Here is a 12,555-nt window from a genome sequence, read left to right as displayed (position 1 = left end):
CTCCATGTAGGCGCTCTCTCAGTGGACATTCTCCCAGTAGGCACTCTCCGAGCAGGCGCTCGCCGAGGAAAAGCTCTCCTCCTTGCAGTAGATCTTCTAAACGTCATTTGTCTGAAGAGTATCTTAGAGATTCGGAGGAAGATTTGCCTAAGGATGCTTCAGTGTCGTCGTACAAGAGACTGACCGACCTCCTCTTGCAAGATTTTGGGGAGTCGCTTTCGGCCGTTGCTCCTCCTTCACCGCCGTCCTTATTTTCGACCATTAATACAACAAAGAAGTCTTCAGTCGTTAAGATGAAACCGACAGTGGTCGATGAAGAAGGCGCTCAAGAACTTCGACGATTGGTTGGTCTCGAAGGAGGAGAAAGGGAAAGACAGTTTTTTTCTTTTCCCCCGTCCAAACTTACGGGAAAGATGGGTTTCTGATACGAATCAGGAGAGCCCTTGGGTCTGACTCTTCCCTTTTCGGCAGACTCAGACTTCTCTTCGTTGGTTGATTCCGCACGTCGCTCAGCGCTTAACTCTGCGAAGACGACGTGGGGTATGAGCGAGTTAGATCACCTTCTGAAGGGAATGTTCCGGGTCTTAGAAGTTTTTAACTTTCTTGACTGGACCCTTGGAGTCATGGCTGAGGACCCAAGACCAAGACTCTTTCACCTGAAGACCTTCACGCAGTGCTGTCTTGTATGGACAAGCATGAGAGATGAATCGGGGAGATAGCCTTCACTTTTTGGGGCAGGAGTAGTAAAGAAAAGGCAGTTTTCTGCTCCTTTCTTACCCAAGGCAGTTTCTCATGCACAGAGAGCTTCCTTGCTTTACTCTCAACTTTTGCCCAGCTCTCCCGAAGAAGATAATTAACGACATTTCAAGCTCGTTATCAGCAAAAGCGACGCAAGATATGCTGGCTCGTTCAGCTAGGATTCCGAAACCTTCGTTCCAGCAGAAAACGAAGAAGGACAATCAGAGCAGGCAGGAACCCTTTTGAGGAGGCCCTTCGTCAACCCCGCACTTCTTCCTCCAGAGTTCGAGACCACCTAGAAGAGGAAGGACCTTCTCTTGGTCTATTAGGGCCAAGAATAGTTCTCGTGTCCTCCAGACGACTGTAGGTGCCAGACTTCTGAATTTTTGCGGGACGTCTGGGCACAAAAGGGGGCGGACAACTGTCCCTCGCTATCATCAAGAGGGGTACCTCATTCCTTTTATCTCAAGGCCACCTTTGACCAACCACACCAAGGGAGCTGGTGGCCAAATACAAAAACCCACTCATGAATCAAGCCCTCGCTCTAGCGGTTAGAGCTGATGTTGGAGAAAGAGGCAATAGAGATGGTAGAGGACCCTCTGTCAGCGGGTTTCTACAACCGTCTGTTCCTTGTTCCCAAGAACTCAGGAGGATGGAGGCCGGTTCTGGACGTAAGCGCCCTGAACGTCTTTGTGAAGAAGAGGAAGTTCGCTATGGAGACGACTTCATCAGTCTTAGCAGCTCTTCGTCCCGAAGACTGGATGGTGTCACTGGACCTTCAGGATGCTTACTTCCACGTGCCGATCCATCCTTCGTCACGCAAATTTCTAAGATTCATGTGGGGAGGGAACGTCTTTCAGTTCCAGGGCCCTATGCTTTCGTTCGGCCTTTCCACAGCCCCCCCCCAAGTCTTCACAGTGGGCTAATGAAGAACGTTGCTCAGTGGCTTCATCTCGAGGGAGTGAGGATTTCCCTCTACTTGGACGATTGGTTAATCAGGGCCAAGTCGAAGGAGAAATGTCTGGAGGACCTACGCTTAACGTTGAATCTAGCAGCTTCTCTGGGTTTGCTAGTGAATTTCGAGAAGTCACAACTAATCCCCAGTCAAGATCGTATCTATCCGGGGATTCGGATGGCTTCTCAGGCTTTTCGGGCGTATCCTTCCCCAGAGAGGATAACCCGATGTTTGGAGAAGGTCGCAACCTTTCTAGGGAAAGATGTATGCACAGCGAGGGAGTGGATGAGTCTGTTGGGGACACTCTCCTCGCTGGAGCAATTTGTTTCTCTAGGGAGGTTGCACCTCAGACCCCTTCAGTTCTTCCTGACGAGGAACTGGAACCGAAGATCTCAGGGTCTAGACTTTGCGTTCAAGATTTCGCAAGTGATAAAGGAGGATCTCCGTTGGTGGCTAAAACCTCTCCTGTTCAAGGAAGGCCTTTCCTTGCACGTTCAGAACCCCAGCCTAGTGTTATATGCAGACGCGTCGGACATAGGTTGGGGAGCTACTCTCGGGTCGAGAGAAGTGTCAGGCACCTGGTTGGGGGATCAGGTGTCCTGGCACATCAACAGGAAGGAGCTGACGGCGATTTTGTTCGCTCTCAAAGCCTTCGAACCCCTCGTGAAGGGAAAGTCAGTTCAGATCAAAACTCGGACAAACACCACAGCCCTGGCGTTATGTTTCGGAAAAACGGGGGGGACTCGCTCTTTCTCCCTGTACGAGACAGCGAGATTGCTCTTCTTAGTGGCGGAGGAAAGGAAGATAAGTCTCCTCGCCAGGTTCGTACAGGGAGAAAGAAACGTCAGAGCGGATCTGCTAAGCAGAAGGAATCAAGTCCTTCCCTCAGAGTGGACTCTGCACTCGGACGTATGCCAGGAGCTGTGGAAGACGTGGGGCAGGCCCCATCTCGACCTCTTTGCGACTCCAGGAATGCAAGGATAGATCTATACTGCTCCCCTATTGCGAACCCAAGAGCAGTGTCGATAGATGCATTCCTGATGGATTGGAAAAACCTGGATCGTTTACCCGCGTTCCGTTCCCGCCTTTCAAGATTCTAGGGGAAACGCTAAGGAAGTTTGCAGCTTCAGAAGGAGCCAGGATGACCTTGATAGCTCCGTTCTGGCCCACCCACGACTGGTTCACAGAGGTACTGGAGTGGCTAGTGGATGTTCCAAGATCCCTACCACTAAGAGTCGATCTGCTCAAACAGCCCCACTTCGACAGGTTTCACAAGAACCTCCCCGCTCTCAGTCTGACTGGATTCAGACTATCAAGAGTCTCGTCAGAGCTAAGGGATTTTCGGGCAAAGTCTGCAAGGGATATTGCCAATGCACGTAGACCTTCCACCACCAGAGTCTACCAGTCGAAGTGGGATGTTTTTCGATGTTGGTGCAGGACTCATAAAAGTTTCCTTTCCTCCTCCAGTACTCTGTGACTCAGATAGCAGATTTTCCTTCTCTTCCTGAGAGAGAAATGCGGGTTAGTAGTATCTACCATCAAGGGCTACAGGAGCATGCTTTCTTCAGTTTTTCGTCACAGAGGATTGAACATATCCGAAGATAAGGACCTCCATGACTTAATCAAATCGTTTGAAACGGTCAAAAGAACCTCTTGCTTAGTCCCTAGCTGGAATCTAGATGTCGTACTGCTCTTCCTGAGGTCCTCAAGATTCGAACCTCCCCATACAGCTTCGTTCAGAGACCTCATCGATGAAGACACTTTTTTCTCTGTGCGTTGGCCTCAGCGCAAGAGAGTCAGCGAGCTGCAGGCTCTAGATGGGTGAAGTAGGTTTCCAAGGAGGCTCCGTGGTTTGCTCTTTTCTTCCGGCTTTCCTAGCCAAGAATGAACCCTTCTTCACCGTGGCCCAGGAGCTTCGAAATTAAAAATTGCTTATCCTCCTTAGTTGGGACAGAAATAGGAGAGATTACTTTGCCCAGTGAGAAGCCTTAAATTTTATCTACCGAGGAAGAGAAGACTGGGAGCTAATGCAAGAAGTCTCTGGTGCTCCGTAAGGGACCCCAGTAGCCCTTATCTAAAATGCTCTCTCGTTCTTTATCAGGAATGTTATTAGAGAAGCCCACACATCGTGCAATCTGGAACAGTTTAGTCTTCTGAAAGTCAAGGCACACGAAGTAAGAGCCGTCGCGACGTCTTTGGCTTTCAAGAAGAATATGTCATTGCAAAACCTCATGAAGGCCACTTTTTTGGAGGTGTGAATCAGTCTTCTCCAATCACTACCTAAAGGACGTAGCGATTACGTATGAAAAGTGCTTTGGGCTAGGCCCTTACGTATCGGCGGATTCAGTGCTGGGGCAGGGAGCTGAAACACATCCTTTTTCATCTTTTTCGCCCTGTTAGTTTTTAGTATTGAGTTTTTTGGTTGTACGAAGGAGGTTGCAGAGGCAGCTCCTTCTTTCGTATACTAATATTTGTATTTGGTTAGGTGATCATTTGTGCTTGAGGCTCCTTGCATTTGGTAGTGATAGGCTCTGTTATGTAAGTGGCTTGATCCCCATTGACCAGACCCTGTTTGGATTCTGCCAAGTAAGTGGACTCCGTTCCCACAAAAGAGTAGACACAAAGAGTTCTTCAGCTATAGGTCACCCCTCGCTGAAACTCTTTAGGCAACGCAGACTAATAGACAGTAACTATGAAGTCTTCTGCCTAAATCAGGTAAGAACCAAGGTATATATTTTATTCCTTTAACATGTGTTGTCCCCACTTTTCTAGGTGAGTATGTGTCTCTTTCCCTCCACCAAGGGTTGTCAATCAGCTAAGTATATATCTGGCAGGGAAGTTCAATGTACAAAAAATGATATTGTTAGTATACAATAAAGTTTTGTACATACTTACCTGGCAGATATATCGATTGATGGCCCACCCAGCCTCCCCTCAGGAGACAGGTGAAGAAAAATCTGACCAAAAGAAAGGGGGACTGGTTCTTACACCCGCCACCAGCGGCAGGTAAGGTAGATCACCTGACCTACCTGTAGCGTGTGCTGCGAGTTTGAATTTTCTGTTCGTGACGTCAGAGACGTAAGCTAAGTATATATCTGCCAGGTAAGTATGTACAAAACTTTATTGTATACTAACAATATCATTTTTTAGTGGTGGTTTTTAACTATTCGCGGGTTTTGACTATTCACGGGGGTGTCTGGTAAAACACAATCCCCCGCGAATACGGGGGGACACTGTATATATATATATAATATATACGTATATGTATATATATATATATATATATAGATATATAGATATATATATATATATATATATATATATATATATATATATATCTATATATATATATATATAAGCGAATACCACGGGAAAATGATAGTCAGAAATCCAAGCTCTTTCGTTTTTACTCAGACATCGTCAAGGAGCTACTAAAGTACAATTGGAGAGGAAGGTCTCAGGTACAAACAAGATCAGGAATACCAGATGGTTAATTATCAAAAGGGTAAAAATTAAAAGGGATAATCCAGGATTATTGGATATCACACGGTCACAAACTTAAACAGATTCTGACCCTAACCGAAATTACAAAGTATCTTTACAGTCCAAAACATGTAAAAACTGAATATATTAATTTTGTTGCTTACATTTATCTACAACTTTTTTCATTATGAAAGCATCAAGTTTAAATAAACCAAGACTTAAATTTAGAACATTTCTATTATTTGACTTGATAAAACAAGATTCAATGATATTCCTTTTAACTGTGTCATTACATGGGACTAAGGCTCTTGCTTGACTCCAGTTAATAGGATGGTCTAAATCTCTCATATGTACGAATAATGCATTCGATATTTGCTCAGTTCTCACAGAATATTGATGTTGCTTGAGACGCTGTGAAAGAGATTTGCCGGTCTGTCCGTAATAGACTTTATCACACTTTTTGCAAGGAATTTCATATATGCAGCCTGGAAGATCTTTAGGAGAATTTTTGATTACTAAACTCTTGACATTAATATTACTGAAAACACCATTTATGATAAAAAGCTTTAAAATTCTAGGAATATCCTACCTTTCATCATAAGGTAATTTTAGAATGTTATGCTTACTAAATTCAAGTTTGTCATTAGTTGAATAAATGTTTTTCTAGCTCTTTTCCATGCCACATCTACAAAAGTCCTGGGTGTTTAAGTTTTAATGCAATATCATAAATAGTTTTAATTTCAGCGTCAATAAACTGCGGGCTACAGACACGTAAAGCCCTTAGGAACATCCCAGAAAAAAAAGAAAAAACAGAGAATTTAACATTTTGATGGTGATTGGAGTAGTAATGAACAAAAGAGGCAATATTAGTTGGTTTAGTCAAGACACATAAAATCAATAACCCTATCAGACCAATCATTAGTTCAGTGGGCTCAGTTACGTATAATTTATCTAAATGGCTTGTAAAAATTCTTACTCCTTTGGTAGGAAACATTTCTAACACGAATGTTAAAAACAATGTTGATATTATAAACAAAATTGAATAAGTTTAAATTTGAATTATGATTTTAATATGGTAGTTTTGATGTTGTCTCTTTATTTACAAAAGTGCCTGTAGATGACTGACTTGAATATTTGGAAGGAAGGAATTAGAGTCGTCATGACATTCCCTTAAGTGTAGCAAATCTCATTAGTCTCATAAGGTTATGTATCAAAGATAGTAAATTTTGTTCAATGGGGAATTTTTTGTACAAAAGTTTGGCATGGCTATGGGTAATCCCTTATCTCCTGTCCTTAGGAATATTTACATGGAAGTTTTTGAGACAAAACTCTTACCAAGAATTTGCCCCCAAAAGTTATTTGGTTTTAGATATGTGGATGATATCTTTTGTATTTGGCCAGTTTACACGAAAACCTCCAGGAATTCCTTAATAATCGCAATAATTTAGTCCCTTCTATAAAATTTACTGTAGAGGAAGAAAGAAATTGTAATTTGAATTTTCTTGATGTAACTGTCCATAGAAATGATAGAAATTTCACCTTTTCAGTCTTACGAAAATCAACTAATATTGCCTCTTTTGTTCATTACTACTCCAATCACCATCAAAATGTTAAATTCTCTGTTTTTTCTGGATGTTCCTAAGGGCTTTACATGTCTGTTACCCGCAGTTTATTGACGCTGAATATAAAACTATTTATGATATTGCATTGAAACTTAAATACCCAAGGACTTTTGTAGATGTGTCATGGAAAAGAGCTAGAAAAACATTTTATTCAACTAATGACAAACTTGCAATTTAGTAAGCATAACATTCCTAAAAAAAAATTACCTTATGATGAAAGGTTTTTAGATATTCCTAGAATTTTAAAGCTTTTTAACATAAATGTTGTTTTGAGTAATATTAATGTCAAGAGTTTAGTAATAAAAATTCTCCTAAAGATCTTCCGTGCTGCATATATGAAATTCCTTGCAAAAAGTGTGATAAAGTCTATTACGGGCAGACCGGCAAATCTCTTTCACAGCGTCTCAAGCAACATCAATATTCTGTGAGAACTGGGCAAATATCGTATGCATTATTCGTACATATGAGAGATTTAGACCATCCTATTAACTGGAGTCAAGCAAGAGCCTTAGTCCCATGTAATACACAGTTAAAAGGAATATCATTGAATCTTGTTTTATCAAGTCAAAATAATAGAAATGTTCTAAATTTAAGTCTTGGTTTATTAAACTTGATGCTTTCATAATGAAAAAGTTGTAGATAAATATAAGCAACAAAAATTAATATAGTCAGTTTTTTTACATGTTTTGGACTGTAAAGATGCTTTGTAATTTCGGTTAGGGTCAGAATCTGTTCAAGTTTGTGACCGTGTGAGATCCGATTAATCCTGGATTATCCCTTTTAATTTTTACCCTTTTGATAATTAACCATCTGGTATTCCTGATCTTGTTTGTACCTGAGACCTTCCTCTCCAATTGTACTTTAGTAGCTCCTTGACGATGTCTGAATGAATGAATGAATGATTGGAAGTTTTCTGGCATCCTGACATCTGACGATGTCTGAGTAAAGACGAAAGCGCTTGGATGTCTGACTATCATTTTCCCGTGGTATTCGCTTATTATGAAGTCACGGCAATCTGCACTACTGTGATTTTTAAGCATATATATGTATAAATATATATATATAAAGACCCTCCTATTTGTGTTAGGAAAAATATGAATTACTTTGAGGATTTATAGTTTTCCCAAGGGTCATGTTTTAGAGTTAAAACAAGCTCTCTTATTATGATAAAGGAAATTTTGTTGAATATCTGATTCTGTGTTTGTTATGGACAGTGTTGTTCAGAGCACATTTTTACTTAGATTTTTTATTTTATTTCAGAGAATCGCAAACAGAAGAAAATTTCATGAGATCATCGATGTAATGTAATGGGAGTTTGAGAAGAATTTTACTGCATTTTTGTTATTTACATCATATTACCAAGGATTTTTTACACTGAGGGAAAAAGATCTGATATTGAAAATATTTGCCAATAGATGATTAAGTATAAATGTAAGATATGACAGTTTGCATTAATGACTGAATATTTGATCTGCCTCTATGTAACATTGTAAATTTAAAAATAATATGAAACATTTTGGTTTTTAACTGATACAATTGTGTTTTATGTCTGTGCCAGATTGATTCCTTTGTGGTGTCAGGAGTCCTGTTTTTCACAGGAATATTTGACTTGCAGTATCATTGAAAACACTGTAAATGAGCTAGGATTATTTTGAACTTGCAAAAAACCTACCATTCTGTGAGACAGATTTTCTGATTACATGGATGAAAATTGTTGGCTTCAGTGCTTACTCTCATTCCAGTAATTTCGCTGTCTGAAGGTTTGGCAATAGTTGGTTAATTTTGAGATCTTTTCTTGTATGAAACTGAATATTCATTGACATAAAACTGACTTTGTTTCAAAGCTGTATATTCAACATCCTTTGAGATGGAAGGTGAAAATTCAGGTTTACCTTTAATCAAACAAGAAAGTGAAAATTTTGAGGATGAACAAACCAAAATCACAGTTGATGGATCTTTATTTGTAGATTCTTTCATAGAAGTCAAGGCGGAACCTGAATATATTGATTGTGAAGTCGATGTAAAATATACATGCCAGGATATAAAGAGCGAAGAAGACCATCCAAGTTTTGACGAGGAAATCGGAAAGAAGATCTGTATTGCAGAAGAAAATAGACATCTGGGTAGAAAAGAAGTACTAGTTTCAAAGAGAAGCAGCACAACAGGCAAGCAACTAACTTGTGCTGAATGCCAAAGGACATTTTCACATATGTGCAGTCTGAAATACCACATGAGAACTCATACAGGTGAGAAACCATATACTTGCTCTATATGTCAAAGAAGTTTTTGTGATCAAAGTCATGTCAAAACACACATGAGAACTCATACAGGAGAGAAACCATATACTTGCTCTGTATGTCAAAGAAGTTTTTCCCGTCAAAATAATCTCAATAGACACATTAGAACTCATACAGGAGAAAAACCATATACTTGTTCAGTATGTCAAAGAAGTTTTTCTGATTTGAGTGTCCTCACAAAACACATGAGAACTCATACAGGAGAGAAACCATATACTTGCTCTGTATGTCAAAGAAGTTTATCTTCTCAACTTAGTCTCAAGAAACACATGGGAACTCATTCAAGAGAATCAAAAAGGTTGCCCAACACCATAATGAAGTCCTGAGCCAACTAACATCAATAACAAAACAGGCTAAGAACTTCACAGAAGATCTGCTAGAAGACACAGAGGGTCCAGGACAGACTTCAGCAACAACAGTAGCCAGGAAGACCAGGCAGCTATACAGTCACAGAGAAGAGAGACTTAGAATGGAAAGGTGGAAAGACCATGGAAAGGCAGGAAGATTTCAAGAAGTGGAAAATAGTTACATAGACAAAGAAGAGTCACTTAGATGTATGAGAACTGGAGATCTAGGTTATGATGGAGAAAGACTGATAATAGGAGCACAAGGTAAAGGCTGCCTAACAAACGGCTTCAAGAAAATGGCAGGCATATCAGCAAATGATCAGTCTAGGTTTTGTCATGCAGCAGTTGAGTGTTAATCATCTGATAGCAGCCTGCCAGACCCTTCTTGCAGATGGTCACCACACAGCCCGCCACAACAAGATCTGTAAATATATACAAAGAAAACAGAATTGAAATGAAGGAAAAAGTGTGGGAGCGTGTACAAGGTCCAATCACCTCCAATAGGGCCATTACTATCTTTTATAAGGAAATTCCAACAGGAAGATATATATATATATATATATAAGACCTGATGTGATCTGGAACAAGGAGAAAAAACAGCAAAGATTATAGATGTGATAGTACCCAGTGACTTTGGCCTCAATAGAGCCGAAAGGCATAAAATAACAAAATACCAAGACCTAAAGAACGACCTGAAAAGCAGATGGGAACTGAAGGAAATCAAAATAATACCTGTGGTGGTAGGGAAGAAAACAGGACTTATAAAGAAAAACTGAGAAAATAATCTTCAGGCAATACCAAGTTGCCCAAGTGTAAATGAGGTGCAAATTGCTGCTTTCAAAGGAACCGTAAACCTCTTGAAAAGAGCCCTTGGATATAAGGCCAGTGGAATATAGGGATGCAACCATAGACCCAGACTAGGGCCCATTGCACCCCTGATATGAATTGGAAATTAAGAATAACATGAGCCAGAGAAAAACCATTCACTTGTTCTGTATGGCAAAGAAGTTTTTCTCTCTCATGTGCTCCCAAAAGACACCTTAAAACCCATACAGCAGAGAAACCATCCACTTGCTCAGTATGCCAAAGAAGTTTTTCTCTCTCATGTGCTCCCAAAAGACACCTTAAAACCCATACAGCAGAGAAACCATCCACTTGCTCAGTATGCCAAAGAAGTTTTTCTGATCTGAGTGATCTCAAAGCACACATGAGAACTCATACAAGTGAGTAGTCAAGGTCAGGGCAGTTTCAAATAACCAAGCTGTGGACAATGAGGAACTACAATGGAAATGACAAATAATGATGAACAAAGATGCTGGAAAGGTACCGACCAGAAGAAAATGGTCCCCTCAACTTGTTTCTGCGCCAGGCGGGTTGTTGATAGTGATGGTGCAACTTCTACCACCACAGTCCTGCTCCTGGGCCCCAGAAACACCAAGACGAGTGACCAAAAGAAACTAAAGACAAAATGTGTCGGTGGTCTTTTGAGAAGAAAATCCTACTTTTCTACTTCACCTACTCAGGGTATGAGGAGTGGGGCAGATGTAAGAGTCTAGTATTTGAGGAAAAAATAAAGGAAGCAGATTTAACTGTAAACACCTAGAAAAGAGCCCTTGGATATAAGGCTAGTGGAATATTGAGATGCAACCATAGACCCCAGGATTGGGTCCATTGCACCCCTGATATAAATTAAAAATTAAGAATAACATAAGCCAGAGAGATAGCAAAGATTATAGATGTGACACTACCCAGTGACTTTGGCCTCGATAGAGCTGAAAGGCATAAAATAACAAAATACCAAGACCTAAAGAGCAACCTGAAAAGCACATGGGAACTGAAGGAAATAGAAAAATTACCTGTGGTGGTTGGGGCAACGGGACTTATAAAGAAAAACCTGAGAAAATATCTTCAGGCAATACAAAGTTGCCCAAGTAAAAATGAGGTGCAGATTGCTACCCTCAAAGGAATGGTAAACTTCTTGAAGAGTCCTTGAATATAAGGCTAGTGGAATATAGAGGTGCAACCATAGACCCCTGGCTGTGACCCATTGCACCCCTGATATAAATTGAAAATTAAGAATAACAGAAGCCAAAAAGAAACCATACACTTGCTTGGCATGTCAGAGAAGTTTTTCTTGTCAGAGTAATCTCAAAACACACATGAGATGTCCTCTATGTATTATATACGTACTTACTCTGTATGTGAGAAAAGTTTTTCTCATCAAAGTGCTCCTAAAAAAAACACACATGAGAACTACTCATGCAGGGTATGTCAAAGAAGTTTTTTTGAATTAAGCAATCTCAAAACACACATGAGATCTCATACAAGATAGATACCATATACTACTTTCTATGCACATGTATCAAAGAAGTTTTTAACAACATATTCATCTTAAAACACTTGAGAATTCATACAGGATAGAAACCATTCACTTGTTCTGTATGCCAAGGAAGTTTTCTGGTTCTAGTCATCTCAAAAAAAAAAATCACAATACTAGACAGAAACTGTACTATACTACTTTATCTTATTCTGAAATTCTCAAAGAACTCATTTGAAATCATTATAGAGAGAGGACATTCTCCAGCCCTGATGTAAAAAATGTTAGCCATTTTCAAATACTGGAGATTACTCATGAAAATTCATAATATTTACAGGGCAATTATATGCCAAAACCTTATGTTTTTTGACTGGTGATATTTTATGTATTCAAGAGTATTTAAAATTGAAGAAAATTGCTACATCAGATTCTCACTAGGATTGAGTATTGTACAGCTATGCTCACAACTAATGCTACATGACTGCATAGGATTTTGTTCAAAATTTACTAACTTGCAAGGTAACATGCTCCATGTTTATCTATTGTTTCAGTGCAAAAACAAAACTATTGCATACGATAAGGCCATGATATGCTGTATAAGAGTGAAATCTGTCTCATGTTTCAACACTGCAGAAAATATCACATGTAGCCAAATTTTGGAAAAAGTTACAAAACATTTTGAAAATTTTCATTCACTCATCACCAATGCATTTAACAAAAAGGTATCATCAAACCTCAGTTCAAATGGTAAATGAAAAAATGAAAAAATTTGTCTTAACATTAATATTGCTTGCAA

The 12,555-nt window shown here is 39.9% G+C and overlaps 1 protein-coding gene across 1 annotated transcript in view; it reads left to right on the top strand.

Moving 5' to 3' along the window:
* Positions 1-12,072, top strand: part of LOC135200173 (zinc finger protein 514-like) — a 76,195-nt gene extending 64,123 nt beyond the window's left edge. Inside the window, exon 2 of the mRNA XM_064228533.1 lies at positions 8,059-12,072. Within this exon, the coding sequence (XP_064084603.1) occupies positions 8,666-9,421 (756 nt within the window). The 5' untranslated portion in view covers positions 8,059-8,665 and the 3' untranslated portion in view covers positions 9,422-12,072. The remainder of the gene's footprint in view (positions 1-8,058) is intronic.
* The last annotated feature ends 483 nt before the right edge of the window (positions 12,073-12,555 follow it).

This window comes from Macrobrachium nipponense, chromosome 26 (assembly GCF_015104395.2).
Source record: "Macrobrachium nipponense isolate FS-2020 chromosome 26, ASM1510439v2, whole genome shotgun sequence".
NCBI lineage: Eukaryota > Metazoa > Arthropoda > Malacostraca > Decapoda > Palaemonidae > Macrobrachium > Macrobrachium nipponense.
Note: the sequence above shows the minus strand (reverse complement) of the source record. Positions and strands in the feature narration are given on the sequence as shown.